The 26,759-nt window shown below is 43.5% G+C and overlaps 2 protein-coding genes across 2 annotated transcripts; both read right to left on the reverse strand.

Moving 5' to 3' along the window:
• Positions 1-49: 49 nt before the first annotated feature.
• On the reverse strand, positions 50-17,943 carry pptc7a (protein phosphatase targeting COQ7 a). The gene is made up of 8 exons (XM_079517394.1): positions 17,210-17,943; positions 13,588-13,767; positions 9,171-9,369; positions 3,952-4,075; positions 3,689-3,818; positions 1,679-3,277; positions 760-1,047; positions 50-580 (listed from the first exon to the last, which is right to left on the reverse strand). The coding sequence occupies exons 1-6, from the start codon at positions 17,424-17,426 to the stop codon at positions 3,219-3,221; spliced, it is 909 nt and encodes a 302-aa protein (XP_079373520.1). The 5' UTR covers positions 17,427-17,943; the 3' UTR covers positions 50-580; positions 760-1,047; positions 1,679-3,218.
• Positions 17,944-19,202: 1,259 nt separating this feature from the next.
• On the reverse strand, positions 19,203-26,485 carry ppp1cc (protein phosphatase 1, catalytic subunit, gamma isozyme). The gene is made up of 7 exons (XM_079517317.1): positions 26,028-26,485; positions 25,359-25,490; positions 24,321-24,551; positions 23,494-23,598; positions 22,961-23,184; positions 22,245-22,379; positions 19,203-19,869 (listed from the first exon to the last, which is right to left on the reverse strand). The coding sequence occupies exons 1-7, from the start codon at positions 26,080-26,082 to the stop codon at positions 19,780-19,782; spliced, it is 972 nt and encodes a 323-aa protein (XP_079373443.1). The 5' UTR covers positions 26,083-26,485; the 3' UTR covers positions 19,203-19,779.
• Between the last annotated feature and the right edge of the window lie 274 nt (positions 26,486-26,759).

The following is a 26,759-nucleotide window of genomic DNA, read 5'->3' on the forward strand; positions in this document are numbered from 1 at the left end:
ATAGTTTTTTTTCAGATAACTGTCAGCATTTAGAAGGCATTTGTAGAATCGTCCTCAGGTCTAAATGGGTTAAAGAATAATTACACACATGTTCTTTGTTTGCCAGTATCAATGACAACTGATAAAAGGCACGTCAGCTAAGATTATTGGATGACTAAAGGTTGCTGCATGTGAGTTATGCAAATGCACAGTGCAAATCCAGCAGCAAAACGATAGAAACACAATGGTCTTTTTGCACATCATCGCCTTCTTAAAAGTAATGGCCTAAGTCATTTTTTTTTAGGAAAATTATAATTTTTTTGGCCCAAGTCAGCTCCTCTCGACACTGGCCACCTCTAGAAAATCGCCAAAGTCCTAATTGGTCGGGGATCATGCCGAAGTCACATGGTTATGCGACCAAAACAAAATGCCAAGTCAGTAAATAAATTGGCCTAAGTCAGGTTCCTATTTAATTGTATTTAATCCTGTTATCTTACATAACTGACAGACATTGTGTTATTTTAAGTTAAATAGTTTTTATAAACGTTTTTGGTGAAATTATTAAGAAATATTAGTTTTGGATCAGTATATATTTTTTTTTCTTTTTTTTTAGTGGTGTAAACCACTCCTACAACTGGCTTTGTTAGTTTGTCTGTCTGTCTGTTCGTACCAAAAAATGAGCATGGTTGCTATGGTCACCCAGTTCACACGGGTGTGATTTCATTACGTCAGACCACAGCTGATCAGTCTATATAAGACCTTACACCACTCAGTTCACACGGGTGTGATTTTTTAAACGACGTAGGCCGTTAGTTTAAGAAGGTGACGACATGAAAAGCAAATAAAAAGCCTGCAATGGCCCACAAATGTTTCATTAGACTCTAATGAAACCTCTCTTAAAGGTTACTTTGGGGCTAGGGGTGGAGAGATGAGAAAAGGAACATTCTTCTGATTGTGATTAACATTTTCTAAAAAGCTACCCACAGTGTATGGCAATCAATCCCCACTAATCGCGTCAAATGAAGTCGAACTTAGAAAAATATATTATTTGGTCACCCGACCAGCATCCTCCTCTGTATTATCTTGTTCATTCAATAGTAAGAGAAATCTATGAAAATCTGGGAACGAAATCGTAACCAAGAAATTTCTTCACCAATGTGTTTCTAAAGGTGTCTAATAATAACATGTACTAAAAGTTTGAAATTCAACTCCCGGGGGAAATTGAGTTATTAGCATAATATGTGACCATACCATTAACATCCTATAGGCCTATAAGGCATCCAAATTTCATCATTCTTTAAGTAGCATGTGACATATGAAACTAGGGGTTTTTCATGATTCTGAATCCATTCCAAGCATTAGTTTTGCACAAAAATACTCCTTGGCAGGAAAACGGCCATAGCCAAGTGGAAATGGCCTAATTTAGCCCAATGGGTGTTTTTTGTGCAAAACTAATGCTTGGAATGGATTCAGAATCATGAAAACCCCCTAGTTTCATATGTCACATGCTACTTAAAGAATGATGAAATTTGTTGTTTTTACCTTATATAGGATGTTAATGGTATGGTCACATATTATGCTAATAACTCAATTTCCCACGGGAGTTGAATTTCAAACTTTTAGTTATTAGACACCTTTAGAAACACATTGGTGAAGAAAGTTCTTGGTAACGATTTAGTTCCCATGATTGGTCAAATACCTGATAAAATGCCCTTACTATCAAACCTTTCTTTATTCTCCAAAGACATTGAGGTTGCCCTCATTTGCAGTGTCGTCGAGATAGAGATATCTTTGTGCGTTCACGGCTGCCAAGACCCATTCACCCCATTGGATAGTGAGAACATTGTGTTGCCTTCACGTACACATTTCGTAAGTATACACTAATTACACATCTAACGCACACCAGATGACATACTCTTTAACATGAGCACTTTCTCACACACCCACACCTTGTAATCACAATCACGACTCCAGCAGCTGCTGGGTGTTTAAAGGGGACTAGGGCACTAGTTTGACACTAGAAATGACATTATTCTTTATTCTTTTCTTTTTTACATTATAAAATCCCCATCCTAAACAGCCTTGAAGTAATAATGTTTGTGCAAGACTAGAATTGTGCGCATACATACGGAAAAGGCAGCTGAAACCCTATACCTCCTCCCAAAAAAACCCCAACAACAACAGAAAAAGTCCCTTCCCTTGAAAACATTACAACACATTTCCAACATCATCAAACCAGTCATATTAAAACTTGTGTCCTTATACCCGCATATTGGGTTCCGTGCCCTTCGATTGACGTACATTTTTGAATGTAGCACTTGCTGCTCAGAAAAGTGTCTTGGAACGTCCCCTTGCAAAAAAAAAAAAAATGCTTTACCATTTATGGTGTGCAATTCCAAATGGGCTCCGTCCGGTTCCCTTTCTGAATGGCCCGTCTTCCTCTTGGGACAGCCAGTGGCAGCGCAACAGCTTCAAACCACCATGAGACACTTTAACGCTATAGCCAGTGGCGTGCACAGATAGACACTAGGGGGTGCTAGAGCACCCCCTGCCCTTTTGGCAATGTGCCCTTTTGGAAAAAATAGCAGACCTACAAGTTCATAGCGCGCCACTCGGTGGCGCGCTATGAGCTTGTAGATCTGCTATTTTTCAATAGCTAAAGCATAACATAATGCTAACACCAAAAGGGGTTCCCGCCCAAAATGGATTAAGGCAACCGGCCGGTTCCACGCGCTGCACAAGGTGCCCTTTTTTAACTTGAGCACCTGCCCCTCTAAATGTCTGTGCACGCCACTGGCTATAGCGATACCTGATCCCTGCCGGCGGGAACCTCCACCTGAGCTTTGAACTTTCCACACTCAGGAAAGAGGACTTATTATCCAACGTCAACCCGGGGAGCTTCCTCTTCCCTCGTGCCAGGTTCCTTCTCAACAGTGTCCATCTCTGCAAATTGGGGATTTTTTACCCCCACCGGGAGGAACTTAAAATGTCAAATCTTGAACCCCTCCACACGTCCCTTGGCCGTCCATCCCGCCACAGTTAACAGTAGCAATTGATGTATTACCACATGAGAGATGGGCATGTATGTGTGAGACTTGGGAGGGGGGTTGGGGGGGCAGTGTGTAGTAGATACAGCAGGGACCCTACTGTCCAAACACGAAGTTCCTTCATCCTGGCCAGCAGGAATCAAAGCTAGAGGCAAATGGACACCAAACATCTTCCTCCACACAAGTCTTTAGCTAGTCGGTGTACTCTGCCACTATAGACAGCAATACTGTGATGTCGTCTGGCTTTCCTCCTGGGAGAAAGAACGCACACGCACGCGCACACACACACACACGCACACGCACACACACACACGGGGTCAGGATGTATAAAACAATGTCATGCACTAGGTGCTGATTTCGTCAGCAGACTGTATACATGTGCTAAAAACACACAACTATGCTTCTTCTGTGCCAGCACTGCTTTTGGCAGGACATCAACTTTGAAGTCCTTTCTCCTCCGTCTCATGCATACAGTGTGGGTCTCATGCCAGCACTGAACACATTATGATACGTTTAAAATGTTTCCTTTTTATCGCAATTCAGGCTTAATGTGTTTTTTTTCTCCTAAATGTAATCTTCAGCACGTGACATTGTTGTTGTTCAACAAAATACATACATACAAAAAAAACAACAACTTTACTTTACCCACTTGAGACACGTACCTCTTACATTCAGCCCGTTGTCGCAGGCGAACTGTGCGAACGGCGACATGTAGTTGGGGTCGTAGGCCAGCACGTGGGCCTGCTCCGCGATGCTCCTGGCGGTCTGCTGGATGCTCTCGTAGTTGGAGTTCTGCGAACGAAAACGACAACGCCAGACATTACGTTATAGCATTCCGGTCATGTCTTCCTTCCAGCTACCCAGTGTTTTCCGTTCGTACTGTATGTAGGCCATGGCGGGCAGACCCGTTTAGCGCTCGACATACCTTGAGCTTCTTCAACTCCTGCAGGATCATGTAGTCGGGCATGTTGTCAAACAGGCCGTCGGTGGCCGTGAGGATTATGTCGCCCAGTTGGACGTCAAAGGACGAGCTGTCCGCCGCGTCGGGACTGTCGGGACACAGAGTGTAAAAAAAGAAGACGTTGTCTTAACCCATTTTGGACTGAGGTCGATAAAAAAAAAAGGCTTCAAAATCCTAATTTTTTTCTGAAAAACCCATGTTTCTATGTCAGTGGTGCTCAACCTTTTTTATGTCAAGGACCCCCAGAATTATCTCTATTGGGCCACGGACCCCCATCTCAAAATATGTAGTTCCAGGGACCACCCAGAAACCAATATTTTAGTTAAAAATGTTCGCTCTGATTTGCGCCACATTTTCACGATTAAAAAAAAAAAATAGCAGACCTACAAGCTCGTAGCGCGCCACTCGGTGGCGCGCTATGAGCTTGTAGGTCTGCTATTTTTCAATAGCTAAATTATAACATGTTTAAAACACCAAAAGGGGTTCCCGCCCAAAATGGGTTAACGCATCACACACACACACACACAGATTACATTCAAACCTCTGGAAATAAAAGCATTAGGACTCCTAATTAGGGATGCACCGAAAGGGAAATTCTTGGCCGAAACCGAATACCGAATATAGGTAACAGTTGGCCGAAAACCAAATGCCGAATATGATTAATAGCTTTTTTTCCTACCATTGCTGTCATGGCCGTATTTTGACCTGAGATCAGATTCTAAAAATGTCTGTTTGAAAATGACAGTTTTCTGAAAAAGCTATGTTTGTCAGTGGTTCTTCGATTTTTCAAAAATAGCAGACCTACAAGCTCGCTATGAGCTTGTAGATCTGCTATTTTTCAATAGCTGAAGCATAACATAATATCTTAAAATCATAAAATGCATTTTCGGCCTATTCGCTTTCGGCCCAAATAGGCCGAAAATACATCACCGAATAGTGTATGCAATTAAATGTATTATGGACCCATAATAGTGATTATTATATAACTTCTTCCCTGCCCAACTATGGCATGTACAGTTTCAGATACTGTACGCCTCATCAGCTTCCAGGTATTAGTTGAATATCAGCCAGGCTTCCAATAATGACCCGTCACAAAATGCTTTGGAGTGCCATGTTGTCACATAAGAGACACATCATGTTGATCTGCCAACAAAACAGTGCAATATCAATATAGTGGCACCATGTCTTAACCCATTTAGACCTGAGGCCGATTCTAAAAAATGTCTTCTAAATCCTGAGAGTTTTCCGAAAAACCTATGTTTCTATATCAGTGGTTCTCAAACTATTTCATGTCAAGGATCCCCAGAATTATATCTGTTTGACCGCGGACCCCCCATCTAAAAATATGTTGTTCCAGGGACCCCCCCAGAAGCAAAGATTTGAGTTAAAAACGTTGGCTCTGACTAAATACATTATTCAAAGATTTGCGCCCACATTTTCACGATTTTTCAAAAATCGCAGATCTACAAGCTCGTAGCGTGGCACTGAGTGCCGCGCTACGAGCTTGTAGATCTGCTATTTTCCAACAGCTAAAGTATAACATAACATTATGCTTGAAACACCCAAAAGACAAAGCTGGCATTACAATGTTTTGTTTTAACACGGAGTCCGCCAGAAACGAGGAACACAAAGGGTTAAATTAGTACCCTAGCCCGCCAAACCCGAGATTCTCGGGTTTGAGGGCTTGTATTCTTGAATCCATTTTTTGATCCGATCGTATCGCTAGCTGATGCTGCTATCCGCATCAACACAGAGTGGGACACTGGCCACGCGCATCCACTTCCAGTCTAAGCCCACCATTCACAGCTCTGCATCTCAGAAAAGACATTGAGGGGGCCGTATTCTGGTGAATACAAGGGTTTTCAACGGGCTTGACACTCGCGGTCGGCTTTTGCCGCGACCGACCGACGCAACAACATCTGGGCATGACATAATACACAGCAGTTTGTCATTATAACATTCGGTTACGGATATTTGGCTCTTCAAAGTAAGTGTTACGCGCGATATAACCTTGGCAATACGCTATCGAGGGTTGAATTAATGCTGGCGCGAATTGAGTTAAGTGTCATTCCTCCATTGAGTCGGCATGGCACTCTTATCTAGGTCTCTGTGACCTGGCTGGTCGTCACTCTGTGACAAGTCTTGGCGACTAGCGTTTCAGTTGACTGACAACTTTTGGCAACACCGGATCATAGATGTACTGTATGGCGGCGACGAGAAGTCATTCGAGGAATGGTCACATGGTCTAGCTTGGAAAAGTACACTTTGGTCTCGTGGGTGCTCAATTCACAGACCCCAGGCCAAGTTCGGGTGCCAGTGTCGAGTTCAGTTCTTGGAAGAATCCCTGCATCTTCCTGAACTTGTTGCTCCAGACAGAGCCATTAGTCATTACATAGAATGCATCAGCGCTACAGCGATAGCTACTCAGAAGTCATTTATCCCATTTAGGCCTGACCTCGAAAAAAATCTTCTAAATCCTCCAGTTTTCTGAAATAAATATTTTCACGATTTTTCAAAAGACCTACAAGCTCGTATCGCGGCACTCGGTGCCGCGCTTTGAGCTTGTAGATCTGCTATTTTCCAATAGCTAAATCACAGCATAATGTTTAAAACACCAAAAGGGGTTCCCGCCCCAAAATGGGTTATAAAAACAGACAGTGTTACTAGGAAGATCAAACGTCTGGGACAGGAAGTTTGAAACGCAAAATGTCTCTCGTTTAATATTTACATGATTTTATCGAACATGTAAAGAAAAAAGGAAGCTTTGCTTTGCATTTATTCACTTGGGGCAGCACCACACTACTGGAACATTGCATTTATTCACTTGGGGCAGCACCACACTACTGGAACATTGCATTTATTCACTTGGGGCAGCACCACACTACTGGAACATTGCATTTATTCACTTGGGGCAGCACCACACTACTGGAACATTGCATTTATTCACTTGGGGCAGCACCACACTACTGGAACATTGCATTTATTCACTTGGGGCAGCACCACACTACTGGAACATTGCATGTATTCACTTGGGGCAGCACCACACTACTGGGACATTGCATTTATTCACTTGGGGCAGCACCACACTACTGGGACATTGCATTTATTCACTTGGGGCAGCACCACACTACTGGAACATTGCATTTATTCACTTGGGGCAGCACCACACTACTGGAACATTGCATTTATTCACTTGGGGCAGCACCACACTACTGGAACATTGCCCTCAGTGCAAGGAGAAGACACAGACGAGGGACAATGGCCACAAAATCAACTGTAATCACATTTGGAAGAAGAATTAAACTACAAAAGAGAGATCAAGAAACAAGAAATATACTTCAGGAGCAGACACGCACTGTGACCATAGGTCACAGAACGGAAGTCACTTGAGACCAATGTCAGAAATAAAGCAGACAGGACTGTCTGAACACCAGCTGTTTATCCTGGTTCCATTTTAAACCATTTTGGACCGAGGTCGATTTTTTTTTTTAAAAGGCTTCAAAATCCTAAAAAAACATGTTTCTATGTCAGTGGTGCTGGTCAACCTTTTTCATGTCAAGGACCCCCAGAATTATCTCTAATTGAGCCATGGACGCCCATCTCAAAATATGTAGTTCCAGGGACACCCCCCCCCCCCCCCCCCCCCAGAAGTCAATATTTTAGCTAAAAATGTTCGCTCTGAAATATTTATTCAAAGATTTGCCCCACATTTTCACATTTTATTTTTCAATAGCTAAAGTAGAACAGAATGCTTAAAACACCAAAAGGGGTTCCCGCCCAAAATGGGTTAAACCATTAGCGCCTTACAGCCCAGATTTATCCATGGTTTGCCCCGCCATTAGTGTAGAGAAACGCATGCAGTAAACGCAAAATTAAATCGGCCTCATTTGAGATTAAATCCAGCAGGTGCCAGGATTGTCTGTGGCGTGGAGAGCCTCCGGTCGGGCCCATCAGTATGGGCGAGACTTTGACCTGGCACTGGCAGACGGAGACATTGGCAGGCGGCCAACTGCTGCAGCCTTCGCTCACGCTACGAGAGGCTGCTCTGCCGTGTGCGCATGGCACGCTGCGGCAAAGGCCACACAGTAGCGCGTGGTGGTCCCATGGGACGTCCTCGACGGGTACAGAGCCACGTTTAACACTAGATCACCACCATGGCCCGAAAAACGTAACACATGACGTTTTGCTAGTATGTGTTTATTATCTTTTTTATTTTTTTAACTAAATGTAAAACTGTATAAGGGCAGTCTGCATCCTAAAGTAGTGGAAAACCAAAGCGAGGTATATCGAGTGCTTTCAACATGCCCGTGTGCAATCCATAAATGTGCCGGTATTCATCCATCCATCTTCAACCGCTTATCCGTAGTCGGGTCGCAGCTCCACCAGAGTGCTCCAGACTTCCCTCTCCAGAGCAACATTAGTGACTTCCTCCTGGGGGATTCCGAGACGTTCCAAGGCCCAGTGAGTCGCCTTGGTCTGCCCCGGGGGTCTCCTCCCAGTGGGACGTGCGTCGAGGACCTCCCTAGGGAGACGCCCGAGAGGCATCCTAACCAGATGCCTGAACCACCTAACGGTGGGGCTCCACCGACCGAGCGAGCGTGCGTGCGTCAAAACATTTAAAGCAGTCACCAAACGCAGCGCAACGCAGGCAGTGGAGCCACCCTTCATTGATTAAAAAGGGAACATTCCCTGGCGGTGACGGAGACGCAACGCTGACTCGCCCGGTGGAGCCCTGCCGTAAGCTGGCTCCTTTCCAGGCGAAGGAGCAGCGGTTCTATTCCGAGTCTCTCCCGCGTGACTGAACTTCTCACCGTATCTCTAAGGGAGATGCCAACCACCCGTCGAAGAAAACTCATTTCGGCCGCTTGTATTCGCGACCTTATTTTTTCGGTCATGAGCCACACTTCATGACCATACTGTAGGTGAGAGTAGGAACGAAGATTGCTCGGTAGACAGAGAGGTAGGCAACTCTCTTTTCGGTGCGGTTCAGTGCGGTACAGCGACTGCAATACCGCCCCTGCCGCTCCGATTCTCTCCGGTATTCATCAGCCCTTGCATTCTTCTGTTATCCATTGCCACTCAACAGTCCTTCAAAAAGGTGTAAAACACACACACACAAGGCTTCAATCATCGCCAGTGTTTAACAATAACATTAGTGCCCAGATGATGAGCGTCCGACCCACCTGTCACTGAGGACAACTCCTTCGGCCTCTGGAGGAGGTATGGACAGCTGGAAGGGCGTGTTGAAGTAGTGCTGCTGCTCGTCTGACCGGTGGACCACCTCCCCTCCACGCACCACCAGGAAACCAGAGTCGCCCAGGTTGGCCGTGTGCAGCTGGTGACTGTGGCGGTCCAAAACCACGATGCAGGCAGTGCTGCTGCCTGAAAGACGAGAGAGAGAGAGAGAGAGAGGAGAGAGAGAGAAGAATGAGAGACAGACACGACACACGACTTGCATAACCCATTTTGACCTGAGATCAGATTCTAAAAATGTCTTCTACATCCTGACAGTTTTCTGAAAAAGCTATGTTTCTATGTCAGTCGTTCTTCGATTTTTCAAAAATAGCAGACCTACTGTAGATCTGCTATTTTTCAATAGCTAAAGCATAACATAATGCTAACACCAAAAGGGGTTCCCGCCCAAAATGGGATAACACGGATAATGACAGCAAGAGAGCATGGAAAGCTACTTGGGTTCGTCACGGTCCCCACAGGGGTAATTTGGTTTGTAGCATGGCTCAATGCACACAAATAAAAATGCGCCCAGTCCCCTGGCCAGCCGGGGCGCCTGATGGAGGAGAAAGGAACTGGTTGGAAAAAACGTGTTCCTTCCACGCGCTATACGTCCAACCCGGGGAAACTCCAGGTTTCCCCAGGTCGGGCGAAAAGAGGACGACTTGGACTCCTCGCGCATTGAAGGAAACATGAGGTCAGTCCGTTGCTCTCCCCAGGTTGGTAGAGGGAGTGTAGTGCCCAGGATTACACAATATAGACAATTGACACTGGGTGAAAAACCGTGGGATAAAAATGTAACAAAATGCACACAAATAACTCAAATCGATAACATATATAAAGTAGTATATATATGGCATGCATCAATCATTCAGAAAAAGTCTCACACATAACAGACAACAAAAATGCCATTTAACCCATTTTGGGCGGGAACCCCTTTTGGTGTTTTAAGCGTTACGTTATACTTTAGCTATTGAAAAATAGCAGATCTACAAGCTTGTAGGTCTGCTATTTTTGAAAAGTCGTGAAAACGTGGTGCAAATCTTTGAATATATATTCTTTCAGAGTGAAACTCAAATCTTTGCTACTGGGGGGGGGGGGGGGTCCCTGTAACAACATATTTTCAGATGGGGGTCGGCGGCCAATTACATAGACCTTTTGGGGTCCTTGACATAAAATATCGAGCACCACTGATGCAGAAACATAAGGTTTTTCAGAAAACTGTTAGGATTCATTAGACTTTTTAAATTTCGACGTCAGGCCTAAATGGGTTAAGAAAAGACACACGAGAACTATCCATCTATATTTTACACGGTTGATTAATGAGTCGAGGGTGAACATACAAGACACCATGTAACACGATCACTGTGCTTGGAAGGCCGTCATCTGGGGAATGGATGGAGGCAGGAGGAAACATAATAATAATCTGGCTGAGCACACAGTGTGTGACCACACCCTGCTGCCGACCATTCAACACTACTAGGCTCCCCAGAATGTGCTCTTCTCTCTGCCTGGGCTCAACCTTCGGAAAAAGAAGGGAAAAAAGAAAAAGAAAAACCCCTCTGCCTCACGCAATGTGACTCACTGCCTTTCTTCTGTTTCTCCTCTCTATAGTAACACGATTACACACTCTGCCTGCTTCAAGAACGTTCCCTCCGCAGTGGAAGAATAAACACACACAATACTGTGTTGTTTTCCCCCTCCACCATTTGCACATCATGTCAGGAGCGGTGGAAAAGTACTGACTCTGTCCGCGATGGACATCCTTCCTCTGCTTTTCTCTTCCCCTAGCAGATATTTTGTTGGCAGAAGGGCTGCAAGTTTGCGCACGCTTTTACGGGGGCATCAGTGAGTGCCATCATGTAGCAAAAATGATTCATGGAATGAGCTGCAGATGGGGGCAGGTCAGGACATCGCACTTGGCCGGGGCCCCCTCCTATTTTCTCTCGTCACAGAAAATAGTCGATCAACAACAACTCGTTGCAAATGGTTCCCACAGGTTTGTGAGCTTGTAGATCTGCTATTTTCCCCACTAATGTTTATTTTCCACGAATGTTGGCCCTAGAATAGACACGCAAGTTTCACATAGTAAATGGGATCGGACACGGAGACTCTGACTCATGATGCAAACTTGCATAGAGCTTTGTACCACAACCGACCACTTAACGATACACAGATGGGAACAAACATGAACCAAGCCTTAAACGTGCATGCATGAAGCAAGGCATTCCATGTGAAAGGTTGAGATCCTACCACCTGAGAACCGCCACTCCTACTGTAGCTCTGCGCTCCCACCAACTATTAACCCATCTTCACCATGTGTACCACGACACTGCCATTTGCTGTATAGTTTAAATCTAAAGTGCCTAACAGTATTATACAAGAAACATTTAAAGGAGAATTCCATGCTAGAAGGCTTTCTTACCTTTCTTTGTAGTCGTTACGTCCCCACCAAAGAGGTCCAGGTGTTTTTTTGTGCAAAAACTCCTTATTGGCTATTTCCCCTACCATAAGCCCTCAATTAATTGCATTGAATGGGGCTATGGGGTGTTGTGCTAATTCGCTTATTTCCATCGAAATAAGTAGTAAAGTGTGCCGATTGGGATATTATTTACATTATGAAGAGAGGATATATACAAAAAATAATTTTGAGCGATGGAAATAAGCGAATTAGCACAATACCCCATAGCCCCATTCAATTCCCATTCAATGCAATTAATTTAGGGCTTATGGTAGGGGAGAAATAAGGAGCTTTGGCACAAAATAACACCTGGACCTCTTTGGTGGGGACGTAACGACTACAAAGAAAGGTAAGAAAGCCTTTTAGTATGGAATTCTCCTTTAATATATATAGGTGGCTACAGCTGAAATTAGTATTATGTCATGAAATACCAAGTTCAGACTGAAGTATTATTCCCACAATATTCTAGGGTGCTATTTTTTACTTTGTTTAGGCAATGTTGTCCTTTGCATTACATTGCTATGGTGTGTGTTGGGACTGGGAGTAGATATAAATGAAATGTATATTCACAATGCCAACTTCTGAACAACCTAAAAGATGAACTTTGGTCCAGCCGGTATGCTTCATGGTTAACCATCATCTTATGATGTGGTATTTTTGTTTCATTGCAATTTTACATTTTCTATTAAATTCAATATAAAGAACCAAAAAGAGGAAATAGAAATCGCTCCAAAGAATCAAAGACACAATACTTTAGATCAGAGTGCTACTATTTCCTCCTTCCCCTCTTGTTTTATACTTAATTCAGTCAGACAACTCTTGGATAGAATTCAAAATACACCGGTATTACTGAACTAAACTTTTGAGAATAGATATCTGAAAGCATAAGCTTGGCATCGAGTAAGCCTTGCCAAACCCTGACCCGTTCTCAGGGCGGACACTCTCAATGTATTCAATCCCTGTCAAAATTATGATATTCATATTAACCCATTTTGGGTGGGAACCCCTTTTGGTGTTTAAAAACATGTTATAATTTAGCTATTGAAAAATAGCAGATCTACAAGCTCATAGCGCGCCACCGAGTGGCGCGCTACGAGCTTGTAGGTCTGCTATTTTTGAAAGATCGTGAAATTATTTATTTCAGAAAACTGGAGGATTTAGAAGATTTATTTTTTAATTTCGAGGTCAGGCCTAAATGGGTTAAATAAATGATCTGCCAAATAAACATTACAGGGAATTGAAATAGCCAAGCCCCAAAGTGGCTCATAGAAACAGGGCCCACAGATGGATGTTGGGTAGGCGGTAGAGGTGCTCCGATCGATCGGCCTCAAGAGTTAAATCGGCCGATTATCTGTGATCTGCAATTTACCTGATCTGCAGAAACAGGTCATTTAAAAAACATTCTTCCTTTCCTCCCCCCACACACAGGAACAGTTTTGAACGTGGGTTTTGACATATAATAATAGTTTTGGCCATTTTTGAATTTTCCCCTTACGCGCAAGATCAGTATAAGCAGGGAGGTTTAAATTAGCCCGCCCTGGATGAAGAGTACATGTGATTGATCTTGAACTAGCTCCGCCCACAGGGGTGTTCAGCTTTACTTAACCCATTTAGGCCTGACGTCTAAATTAAATTTAAAAAAGTATTCTGATAGAATATATATTCAAAGATTTGTGCCGCATTTTCACGATTTTTCAAAAATAGCAGACCTACGAGCTCGTAACGCGGCACTCGGTGCTGCGCTACGAGCTTGTAGATCTGCTATTTTTCAATAGCTAAAGTACAAAACACCAAAAGGGGTTCCCGCCCCAAAATGGGTTAATATTGGTGATTATGTCAAGATTTCATGAACATGAAATTGTGCTAGAATTACACTGTTGCTGTATGTTCAGGATCCATTCACTCACCGAGGAGAGGCACTTTGTTCTGTAGGAGTTCGTAGTAGCCGGTTGTGAGGATTCCCACAGGGTTGCTGGGTACGAAGCGGCCTTCCTTCACCAGCCGCTCGCACGTCTTCATCAGTGTCCCCGAAAACTGCGACGGGTCCACGCCGTAGTCCCGCCAACCGCCCACTCCGTCTGCCACCCCTGAGGAAGCAGACACAAATACAGATGCTTTACTTTGCATTGTATGTTGAGCTAGTGACTCCCTCTGAAATTAATAACAGTGTGGTAGATTTATTTATAGAGTTTTTTTTTTTCTTGTTAATTCCTCTCCTCAACTATGTATATCTTTGGGACAATAAATCACAACTGAATCTATCACTTGTATATATAGTTGCCACAACTATCAGTGGCAGGCAAATTAGTAATAAGGCTATTATTTATGATCCTTGGACTCCTTGCATCTTGACTGTGACTTACCACAAGAGAGGAACTAACGTAATTGCTAGGGAACAAGAACGTCAATGTAGCCGAGCTGCATGATGGTGAAATACAATGGGCACTTTCACCAAGATGCAAACAGGACACCAAGTACAGCACAAGACAAAACTCGGACTGAGTGAATCAACGTCATGCTATGCAGAATGGGGTCATAAGGGTTTTAAAGGTATGTACACACAAAGAATGATAATACATTATAATAACGATAACTAGTATGAATACATCTTTAAAAACCCATTCTAGCTCAAGTGGATTTGCGGCATCCATATCACGGCTATACCCACGACGGCGGCGAACAGTGTGATGAACGAAACTGACAGTCAATCAACAATAATCCATCCAAATGTACAGAAGGTGAAGGAGTTTATGTATCTCGGGGTCTTGTTCACGAGTGAGGGGAGGACGGAGAAGGAGATCAGCCGGAGAATCGGAGCGGCAGGGGCGATATTGCAGTCGCTGTACCGCACTGTTGTGACGAAAAGAGAGTTGAGCCAGAAGGCAAAGCTCTCTGTCTACCGAGCAATCTTCGTTCCTACTCGCACCTATGGTCATGAAGTGTGGGTCATGACCGAAAGAATAAGGTCGCGAATACAAGCGGCCGAAATGAGTTTTCTCCGATGGGTGGATGGCATCTCCTTTAGAGATGAGAAGTTCAGTCACGCAGGAGAGACTCGGAGTAGAGCCGCTGCTCCTTCGCCTGGAAAGGAGCCAGCTTAGGTGGTTCGGGCATCTGGTTAGGATGCCTCTCGGGCGTCTCCCTACGGAGGTCCTCGATGCACGTCCCACTGGGAGGAGACCCCCGGGGCAGACCAAGGCGCAAGATGGAGGGATTGGCCTTGGAACGTCTCAGGATACCCCAGGAGGAAGTCACTAATGTTGCTCTGGAGAGGGAAGTCTGGAGCGCTCTGGTGGAGCTGTTGCCCCCGCGACCCGACTACGGATAAGCGGTTGAAGATGGAATGGAATGGATGTACATAAGTCAAAATCAACACATCAGGATATGGCTGACGAGAGCCCGCAGTTGGAACCCTGGAGCAGGCGAATCGTTAGCCTCACTGACAGCTCCCAGTCAAGAAGCAGAAGCTATGCGGCCAGGTTCACACTTGGCTCAGGGAGTGTAGGACGCCCCTGCCATGCATAGTCCCCGACTAGTCCAGTGGCAGGGAGACGTCCCTGACTGACGTCCCACCATCCGGAGATGTTCTGGGATGAAAAGGTGGCGAAACATCAAGCAAGGATGGCTCCCAGCTGATGACCCTGACAGCTGGTACTCGCAACGCTCAGACCATCCTGCCACCGAGGATTACCCAGCAAGCAACACCTGTTAAGTAGCTCTAGCAGATTCTGCTTGTAGCAAAGCATCTTCGATGATTATTGCACCTGTGATGTGAATGTGCACATCAGTATCATAATATCGTTATAGCTATCCATCTTTGTAGTCGTCATTACTGGTGTGGACGGCCCTTAAAGACATATTATGTGCAAAATGCAAATTGATATCATCAGAGATGTACTTTAGGACAACGATCTGTATGATGTACAACAGCTGAAATGAAATGAAATGAAATGAAATGATTACTATATTTACCCAGGGTATCTGGGCTAAGCTCAAGAACTTGTTTCCAGCCAGGCCCTGCTCATAGAACATTTCATCGTAGTGGTTCAATGCCTTGTTCAAGGGCACTTCAGCGGTGGTCATTTTAACGTGTCGGACCGCTGATTCGAACTGGCGACCTTCCGGTATCAAGACTGCTCCGCAATCCGTTCGGCCACCGCTGCAGCTCATGCAAGGCCAGTGTACTACAGTAGAGGACACTGCAGGGAAGCTTTCATTAGTGTCTCCACCAGGCCGAAGGCATGTGGGGAGAGAGTATGTTTTGCACTCCGTGTGTGTGTGTGTGTGTGTGTGTGTGTGTGTGTGTGTGTGTGTGTGTGTGTGTGTGTGTGTGTGTGTGTGTGTGTGTGTGTGTGTGTGTGTGTCCGTTACCAGTAAATCTCCAGCACCACCAGGAGGCCACAACCTGACCTGCCCTGGTGGAGACCTGTGCCCCGGGGGGCACTTTATCTAGTTAGTTTTCTAATTTCATCTGCTGAACTGACCATACAAGGTCTACTATAGCTCTCTACTAGCCAGACAGACCACCTCCTGATAATTGGCAGAAACAAAGGACTCTCCACCAGCTACTACTCTGTACACAACAGCATTCACCAGGCAGTAGTTGAACACTCCAGAGAGAGAGAGAGAGAGAGACACATGATGTGGATGTGTAATATCAGCAAGGCAAAGCAACCTGACCCTCACATTCAAGACATTACTGCTCAGAGCACTGCCCCCACGGTGCCCTGGGCTGGTCACTGTAGAGGCAATCTACACTACACAGTACATAAAGATATACAAAATGTGCAGGTTCGCAGCCAGTCACACGGTAGCAACGATGATAGCACCAATGATGACAGTCTGTGACAGCAGACAGGGCCAGAGCTTCCCGTCTTTGTCTCGTTAAAATAGGATTACTAGTGCCAAGTAAAAACACTTTAGCACATGTTGGCGATCGATGGCGAGAGTAATTTCGCACATCCAGTGTGTAGAACTACCTTTGATCTATAATAGCCCCTTTCGGGACCATTTGTTACCTTTTCTGTATTTGGGTACAGTCGTACCGACGTCCCAAATACAGATACTTGTCTGTATGTGGGTACCGTCGTATCGACGTCCCGAATACAGAAAAGGTTTCCAACCGAGGGGCTAACTAAACCTTTGATCCTCTGTCTGTTGGGTGGACCCTGTTGTAAACAAGTGTAATGCTTAAGCATGGATCGTACACAAACGAAGAGTAACAGTTTTTGTATTGACTTGTGCTTTCGTTTGGAAATGTACCCATTCTGCATACTACTGTATGCCGTAGGCCGATATGATCTTACGTTCTTTATGCCCAAAGAAAGTGAGCCAGACAAACGGCTCTCCTCAGTCCCCATTTCTGTACTCGATTGGGTCTTGTAAACTAACTAAAGTGTATCTTTTAGAAAGGTCTCCTATACTGTGTGGACAGGTGGTGAAAATTTGCCTTGTGCTAACGAATTGTACTTGTGAAATTAGATTTTGAATGTCCATATCAACTACATAAAAAAAATAAAAAATACTCACCCAAAACATCCGCATGCCTGTGGCGGGCGATGAAGCAAGCGTCGTCCCCGTAGCACATGCCCTTCTTCAGGATGCCTTTAACGCTCCGAAAGTCCTTCCCGAAGCCGCATCTCGCCGTCACCAGGCTGTAGTCTCGGCCGTCGGTCTGAGCGGCGGAGGAGAGTCCGCCGATGACAGCTCTGGCAAACAGTCTACCGTACGAGAGCACGGACAACATTCCCTACGAAACGAACCCCCAGTCCGAAAGACCCACCACCAACCAACGCTCCTCCGCTTTTTAATTTAATAGCGTCGAAAAGGAAAAGCTCTCAAATGTTTTTTTTTGTTTTTATTATTATTAACTGTTTGAGAACGTAAACGGCTGAGAGCCACGCACACACATTCAGTGACAAAAACACTGCTCCAGTCTAGTGCTCCACAGTCCACACACTACTACTAGGCAGACAAAGCCTCGCACGCCACCCCTACACTACACTACACGGTCGGTAATAATGACAGGTTCGAACAGGGTAGCTATTATTTCGGCCGGGGCGTCTTCTTCTGGAGCAAATTCAGAGGAAAGAGACAGTCAGGAACTATTCAATCGCGGTTTGTTCGTCGTCGCAACCATGCTGATGTCGAGAACCTGATCGGCGAGCTACGTAACATAAATTAAATAAAAATAAAGCTCCAGACAGATCCAGATGATGAGAGCAGCTTTCTCCTCTTCGAGCCTCCTCAGTCCTGACTCCTCACTCCCGTCAAGCTATCGAGGTCTCAGGTCTTGTGACTGCTCCGACGTCACACACACATCATTACGCAACCCACATATCCTAATACGGTAAAATAGTAGCCTAGTAGTACTACTACGGTACGATTCACATTTTGATCTCGATTAAATAGGACAGCGATCCTATATACATACATGTGTAAATGAGCGCTATTTAAACTATTTAATTGATAAATAATGATATGGGAAATTATTATGCTCCAATTTTTTTATTGTATTTTCAACGCCAGCATCCTCAATGTTGAAAATGTGGGTTGTAGCTCCTTTTTTAGGCTACAATGGGTACAGTTCCAAGATACAAGTCAATTACAGGTCAATATAAAACCAGAAAAAGCACTGACTTGTTTACATAGGGGTCCTCCATTTTCAATTCATCAAAACATTTAAAGACATAAAAAATACAATAGTATGGACTCCCATACTATTACTTTACTTTATTTGTAAGTTTTACTCGTAAAAGAAAATGTGACCATTCTATATTGTGACCTCATTATTAAATATCGGTGTAAAATGCTACTGCACATTGCCTCCCCTAGTGGACATTACATGTTGCTATCATGGCCCATGAGCCCTTGTTCGTGCAGGCAGGTTTCATGCGAATATTATAGCGGCACCTTGTGTTGTATCAAGGTATTACTTTAACTTTTGAGTCCAGTATGTACTTCACTTGGTGCACGTTATGGCTTGGACCGTGCAGTCTGCAGTGCACAGACGTGTTTGAGTGCTGTTGGAGTAAAGTTGTCAACCTCAATTCGCTCTTATTTCTCTATTGGTTATTTAATTTGAACAGCTGAGCTGCCTATTATTAAACAAGACATTTGGATGCAGAACACACAGTACCATCATAGAGTTCATGGATGTATGTATTGCAGGCTAGGAAAGGAAAGCTAGATTGTGAAATCACTTCTGGACAAAGACAAGCTGCAGTGGATAAGTCTCCAGTCTCCTCGCTACACTGCCATGTACAATTTCAGGTCTCCAGCCCAACTGCTGATGTTCATTCCAGTTCTGCACAAACAGCAGCTGCAGCTTGCTTTCCACGCAAGATGCAACAAAAACCTAGTACTACAACCAGTCATCTATCCCTGAAACACACTAGAGAAACCTGCCCTTATGAAAGCTAGACTGACTGGAGTATTGTCGTTTTAGCCTAAAAACAAAACAGTAAAGAACTCGTGTACTATGTTGCAGTGTAAAATGAATAGAAATAATGAAATACAAATGTTCCCCTAAAATACGCTCAAAGTTTATTAGAAAGATTAACATTACAAGAATGCTTCCTTTATTTGTTTAACTTAGCACAAGACTCAGTTTTAAAAATGTGATGATGCAGAGTGCGGTCAATGCAATATGATAAATAAAATTGCACAGAAAAAAAACAAAAACAGGTGTTTCACATATTATTTCCACAGTTGTTCCATAACCATTAATATCCGTTATTTGACGGTGACAAACAAAATGTGACGACTGAAATGGAGACGTGAACAAAAATTGTGCACAGCTATAAACAAGGCATTCCTGTGCATAATTAGCCATATTGTTAACATTTTTCCTGATTGAACAGTCATGTGGCAAAGACTTAGTTGCAAAAATGGAGTGCAAAACACCTGAGGTTTTCATGGTGACATATCAATTTACCCATGTGGACAAAAACAACAAAATTATTTGCTTTCATCGGGTAGGAGTGTATATCTTTTCTGTATTGGCAGCATGAAGAATAAGCAATCCTTCAAATGCAAGAGACAAAAGCAGAACGGGGGAGGGGAGGGGGAGTGGGAACACCAGCCACGACACAGCCACCTCATTTCTTGGCTTGCTTGGTCACCATGTTGCGAGGTGGTGTCACAGGACGGCTGCCGTTGGGCTTCTTCTTCTCGGCTGGCTTTAAAATCTAAAAAGAATATTCAGTAGTCAATAAAAGCAGGAATAGACTAACACTTCTCTTCATATAAACTTTTCAGTGTGTCGTTTAGCAGCGTTGTGTCCAAAAAAAGAAATGTTCCGTAGGGGACGCAGTAAATTAAATCTTAACCCGTTGGGACTGGAAATCACTGACTCCGCTTGCTAGGTTTTCATTAACCTATTTTGACCTGAGATCAGATTCTAAAAATGTCTTCTACATCTTGACAGTTTTCTGAAAAAAAGCTATGTTTCTATGTCAGTGGTTCTTTGATTTTTCAAAAATGAGCTTGTACATCTGCTATTTTTCAATAGCTAAAGCATAACATAATGCTAACACCAAAAGGGGTTCCCGCCCAGAATGGGTTAATACAGGGAAACCAAATATAGACTGACTGTGGATTCTAGGGATCAGCACAGATCCCTAGAATCCAATCAAGTCAATGGAGCAAGAGCACACACACATCTATTCTGCATCCTGAGAGGATGTCATTCGGTTCGCCCAACATATTCCCACATGGATGCTAGCAGCTTTTAAACTACTTCTAACAGTAAGACGCCCGAGGGCGAGAAGCTACCTCGACCCTAAAGGGCGTGCACACATCCGCCTGGGTGACAGCAGACTGCTGGGCGAGCGCTGGCGCTTTGGCATGGAGGGGGAGGGGGGGGGGGGGGTGTGTGCTGGCCATATATGGAGCATGTCCTGAGTGTAGTGTACAGGGTTTGATGAGGTCAGATCAACATATGGAATGTCAGAACAGGTCAGCTCCATATATGGAGATCTAAGGGTGGCAGCGGAGGCAGTGTACAGGGTTTGTTGAGGGCCCAGGTGGGGCCAGGCCTTAATCTCCGGGCCCGTTGAGAACTAATATCTAATCTTCGTCTACTCACTCAGCTCATTAATGTCCTTCCAAGAACAATAACTGGTGCTAAACAGACCAGGAAACTGAATGTCCATGTTTTTTTTACCATACTTCTTTCTTTTTTTTTTTATGGTTTAAGTGGCCTGCAGCATAAATGATATTACCAGCATTTTAAGTCAGTTACTACTCTGGTGCTAAACCACAAATAATGAATTGCATTTTTATAGTACTTTTCCCAAGTGCTCAAAGCGCTTTACAATGGTTCATTCATTCATACATTGGGAGGTGAAGCGGCAAACAGTCGACGCCAGCGTCCTCACATTCACACACCAATGGTGGCAAGCTCACACCGACCAACTCATTCTCCATATTCAGACCGCAGCCATCTTGCCAGCAAGGTGATACCTAAGTGACACTTCCCATAGAGAGCCCATTCATCCAAACAGAAAAGTCCTCTCTAATTATATTAAACAACGTCAAAATCACCAACATTGCAGCTGTAGGGAAAGCTTGAATTATCCTCTTCCAACCTGTAAAGTGTTTGTTTCATAAAAATCCACCGTAGACATTTTATGAGCTACTTCCTGTCAAGACATTCCTTGCAGATGATTATTTTCTAAGTATCAGAGTATGGAAGCGCTCGTTATCAGTAAAGCAACCTCCTGCATTATGTGCAGTCAAAACAGGTAGTACGCATGGGCCGTTGAGTGATAGTCAACGAGCACTTCCAAACTCCAGCACTTAAAAAAAAAATCTGCAAAGAATAGTAGCTCATAAAATGTCTACAGTGGATTTTTATGAAACAAACACTTTACAGATTGAAAGAGGATAATTCAAGCTTTCCCTACAGCTGCAATGTTGGTGATTTTGACGTTGTTTAATATAATTAGAGAGGACTTTTCTGTTTGGATGAATGGGCTGTCTATGGAGAGTGTCACCTAGGTATCACCTTGCTGGCAAGATGGCTGCGGTCTGAATATAGAGAATAGGAGGCAATGTAGGGTTCAGTGTCTTGCCCAAGGACACTTCGACATGTGGACAGGAGGAGCCGGGATTCGAACCACCGACCCATGGATCATTGGACGACCTGCTCTACCTCCTGAGCCACAGCCGCCCTACAAACACTACTTTACATGAGGGGTGGGCAAGTTGGGGAAACCATGGTCAGCCCCCAGAATGACTTTTGGGTCATATTGCCCACCACCCACCCAATCACACTCAGGCTTGCTGGTTTAAATGTGAACGCCAACAAATCATATCTGGAGCATGCAGCATAATTCTCTGAAGATCGGTCCTGCCATCCTAGGAATAGTAGAATCTCACACCCTAAACAGCTGCTCACTGTTCTTGGGCGCTTTACATTGACCATAAGCTGAATGGACACTTTATGGTCAATGACTGTTGACCAAATATGAGGAATCAAATGCTGATGCCATCTGTAATTGAATAACATTTCATAATTATATTGCACTGTAAAATATATACTACACACTTATCTTCTCACCTGAAAAGAGCACATGAGGGTCTCATCCACACTCATCATGGCACCTGCATTGTCAAACTCCCCACAATAATTAGGCGCCGAGAACAAAGTCACAAGCTGCCTTTTCGCAAAGAATTCATAGCCATCCTCAACAACCTGAAAATTCAGAAGCAAACAAAAGTTGGAAGGGGGTTTATAATCAGTTTCATGTATTAAAAAAAACAATATATGAATGGCACCTAGCCTCAAATAAAAATCCACTCAATTAAAAACAGAGGCATAGCTGTCCGAGATTGCATACATGTTTAATTTGTATAAATTCTTTCATATTTCATATTTAGTCCTTTATTTCAGGTCAACTGAGGATGAAAATCATTTTAAGAGTCTATCCCGTGCACTGTACATGGGATGATCCCAACACATCCTGTGGATGCAGAGGTCGTAGTTTTATTGCGTCCCTCAACTATAAACTGAGTTTTGGGATGCAAAATGCACCCTGTTTTAATCACTGCTGTTGCATCTGCATGACGTGTGTACAGTGAGTGAACTCTTCTATTATCAATTTGTCAATACGTGTTCTGCAAAAAAGAAAAAAAAGGCACAATGCCTTGAACAGTTTTGATGATTCAACTGGTTTAATAATACCAATCTCACTTTACAATATCATTTTAGGGTGAAATGCAAAGGCTGTGTGAAAATATATATATATATATTATTATATTATTATTTTTGATTACCTGATGTGCGCGACAGATCAAATCGAGGTCATGCTTGTGCAGGAACTTGGCCACCACCTCTGAGCCAAAGGTAAACGATACGCCCCTGTCGTTCTCCCCCCAGCCGAGGACGTCCTTGTCCGGATCGGACCAGAGCAGGTCACAGAGGAGACCCTGGTCGGGTACGTCGGTGGGGCGCATGACGCGTCTGATCTGCTCCATGGACTGAAGGTCTGGTGACAGTCCTGTGCAAATAAAGAAAAAACACATCGAGTACAGTACAGTATAAACAAACACGCACGACACTACCACCAAGGTCAGGAATCTGACAGCCGCACTAATCAGAGGATGGAACGGCAAAGACAGCAATAGTCAGCAATACTCAATGTCAAACTGAGGCTGACGTCAATGGAAGGGATAGACTTTGGACAACACGTGCAGCTCATTCACATTGAATGAATAGTACTGGTGTGGTGACTGGTGCAGCACAGGGTTAAAGTGTTTAAGTATAACAATAAAATTGACATAAAAGAGTACTATGAACTTAAACCTACCTCCGTGGCAGCAAAATATTTTCTCATCAACAATGGCGGCAATAGGGAGGCAGTTAAAACAATCTGTGAATGTTTTCCAGAGCTTGATGTTGTATCTTCTTTTACCTAGAAGATTAAAACAAAGTTTGTAACTGCAGTCCACATCGGGAAAGCCGGGAATAAACAATAAACCCGACCTGCCCGTAACAGTTAATGGTACTACAAAAATAAGAGTAAATACCTAGCATCTATTTAACCCATTCTGGGCAGGAACCCCTTTTGGTGTTTCAAGCATTATATTATACTTTAGCTATGAGCTTGTAGGTCTGCTATTTTTGAAAAATCACGAAAATGTGGCAAATCTTTGAATATATATTCTTTCACAGTGAACGTTTTTAACTAAAATCTTTGCTTCTGGGGGGTCCCTAGAACAACATTTTCAGATGGGGGTTGGTGGCCAAATACAGATAATTAGCCCTTCACTAAGTCCCTCCCCAACCCATCCTTGTCCAAAAGGCACGTTAGCAGTGAAGAAAGCTTGACCTGCATTAGCAAGGTCAATAAAATTCTGAGCAACCGTTGCTAAACTATTTGGATTGGCATTGGACAATCGCCTTTTGGGGTGGGATTTAGTGAAGGGCTAATTCTGGGGGTCCTTGACATGAAATAGTTTTAGAACAATGGGCATAGAAACATAGGGTTTTTCAGAAAACCATCAGGATTTAGAAGACATTTGTGGAATCGTCCTCAGGTCGAAATGGGTTAAATTACATAACCATCGTTTATCTAGTCAGTATTTTTAGCTAAAACATATACGTGAATCCTTACAACCGTTATGCAATACTCACACTCGTCATAGAAGCCATATATTCTGTTAATTGAGGCGCACTCGTGGTTGCCCCTCAGCAAGAAGAAGTTTTCAGGGTATTTGATTTTGTATGCCAGCAGCAGGCAGATGGTCTCCAGGGACTGCTTCCCTCTGTCGACGTAATCTCCCAGGAATAGGTAGTTGCTCTCTGGAGGGAAGCCCCCATACTCGAAAAGCCTCAGCAAATCATAGTACTGCCCATGAATGTCTCCTACAGGATAGCAGAAAAACAATGCATCAGATCAGTTCGGGGGGAGGGGAGTTGGAATTTCCAATTTACACAAACAATTTAGGCATTTAGCAGACGCTCTTAATCCAGAGCGATTTACATTAAGCAAGAACAAAAAGGCATGGGAATACATCACATATCTAAAATGCATTTATCAAGAAACATGCGTAAGCTAAGAACGTAACTAGAACATATCTATATAATGGCACAATACATATAAACTATACTATGCTGTACATATATACTATGAAGTGCTATGACTACATACAATGCAATTGTTGTGCTGTCTACATGACATGCTATAAGTCTGTTTCAAATGCTATCTAAGTCTAAAAAGTGCTATCTAAGGGGTTAGGGTAAGTGCTATGGGCCACAAAAAACAGGTAGCCACGGTGGTTTACAAAATCAGTCCAGTGTGGGCACCTAAACCTTGTGGTTCCAAAATGTAAAAAAATAAGTAAATGTAACATTCAAATGCTTGTTTATTGCCAAAAGTACTGTCAAATCGGCGATCACAAGTTTTGTAGCAATAAAAATTATATATATATCCCCTAATTTGTAAAATAAATGTAGATATAATGGTTGGCACTGCAATGTTCTCAGGTCCCACTGTTCCGGTTACCACAAAATTCACCCGTGTCCATTTCCATCACACCAACATGACTGAATGATTCATTTCCCTCCAAAAAATGTCTGGACAAGCATACCCAGTCACTGCAAGAATTATCCAGCATCAGTCATTTCACCACCCTGGCATTTATTTAGTATGGTGAGTCAATCAACACTTACCACAGATTTTGAGAGGAGCTTCGAGCTCCAGAAGAATGGGCTGACTGAGAAAGATCTCCCTTGATTTGAGACACAATCCACGAATTTCATTCTCCTGTAGTTGGACATTCTTTCCAGGCTTGGCACCTCTGACTGTGAAAATATGGAACAATGAAGTGGTCAATAACGATAATTACGCCGGTATACATACATTTCACTGACCAAGCTGTATGCTTTAGTAATTTCATTTAGCCCTGAGTAAATGACAAACAGTAGCAGGATGTTTTTCAGTATGTCATTGACTTATATCAAATGGTATTAACAGTTTGTAGAATGGGTACAGTTCAAGGAAAGTACAGGTCACTACAACATCTGCTAAGAGGATAAAACCAGAAAAAGCACTATTAAAGACCTGTTTAACATCAGGGTCCTCATAATGACAGAGAAAGATGCAATCATATGCGTTTTCACCGCAACAACACCAAATAAAGATGCCATATGATATGATAACCTTTGCCAACATTAATGGCAGAGCATGGCTTTGCTAGTAGTTAGCTCCCAGTCTCAAGCGGTGTTGACAAATACAGGCTAACGCCGCCGGCTAACAATTAGCATGCGGGTAAAAAAAACAAAAAAAGAATCATTAAATAAAATAAATAAAAAGCAAAACGGTGCGTTTCAAATCATTACCTTCTAAAAGACGCTGGATGATGCTGTCTATGTTGAGTTTGTCAACGTCGGCCATCGTGGCGTCTTGTTGTGAGCAATAAAACTAGAATATGTTGAGCTTGGGGGGGTGAGCTAGCCAGCTAGCTTAGATTAGCATTGACGACCCAAGCGGTGTTAGCTCTAGTCCGGTGAATTGTTCTGGTTTGGGTTGAGGAGGGGGGGATGATGATGATGATGATGACGACGACGTGACCCTGTTTTTCCTCTTAAACTCCTTGACCGTTTTCCCCAACGATATTATTTTTAACCTACATCGACATCTCGGCTTGTACTTGTAATTCTACATGTGATATGAGCTCTAAATTCGTTCACAAATCCGGATAAAAAAATAAATAAATAAAACGGGCACACACACGGCGGTACTTTAGCCGTTAGCTCACTGTGCGATGGATGATCATGTCCTTCCTTCCTTTCGTTTTTCTCTGTTTTTTCCTAAACCACACCTCTCTGTGCCCACGCTGTTGCCAGATCGGGGTGAGAGAAACAAGCAAGAAGCAACCAATTCAATTCAATTCAAAGGAGCTTTATATGAGAAAACATACGTGTACATTGCCAAAAGCAAGCGTCAAAATATAATAAAAACAGTTGAAAATGGGGAAAGTATATACAGTTGGAGGAGGGTACAGCATTGTGTAGACAGAGCTATGTCACATTGCATCGTTATATACATGTTATACATGTTATAAAGCTTTT

This window comes from Electrona antarctica (genome assembly GCF_951216825.1).
Source record: "Electrona antarctica genome assembly, chromosome: 12".
Lineage (NCBI taxonomy): Eukaryota > Metazoa > Chordata > Actinopteri > Myctophiformes > Myctophidae > Electrona > Electrona antarctica.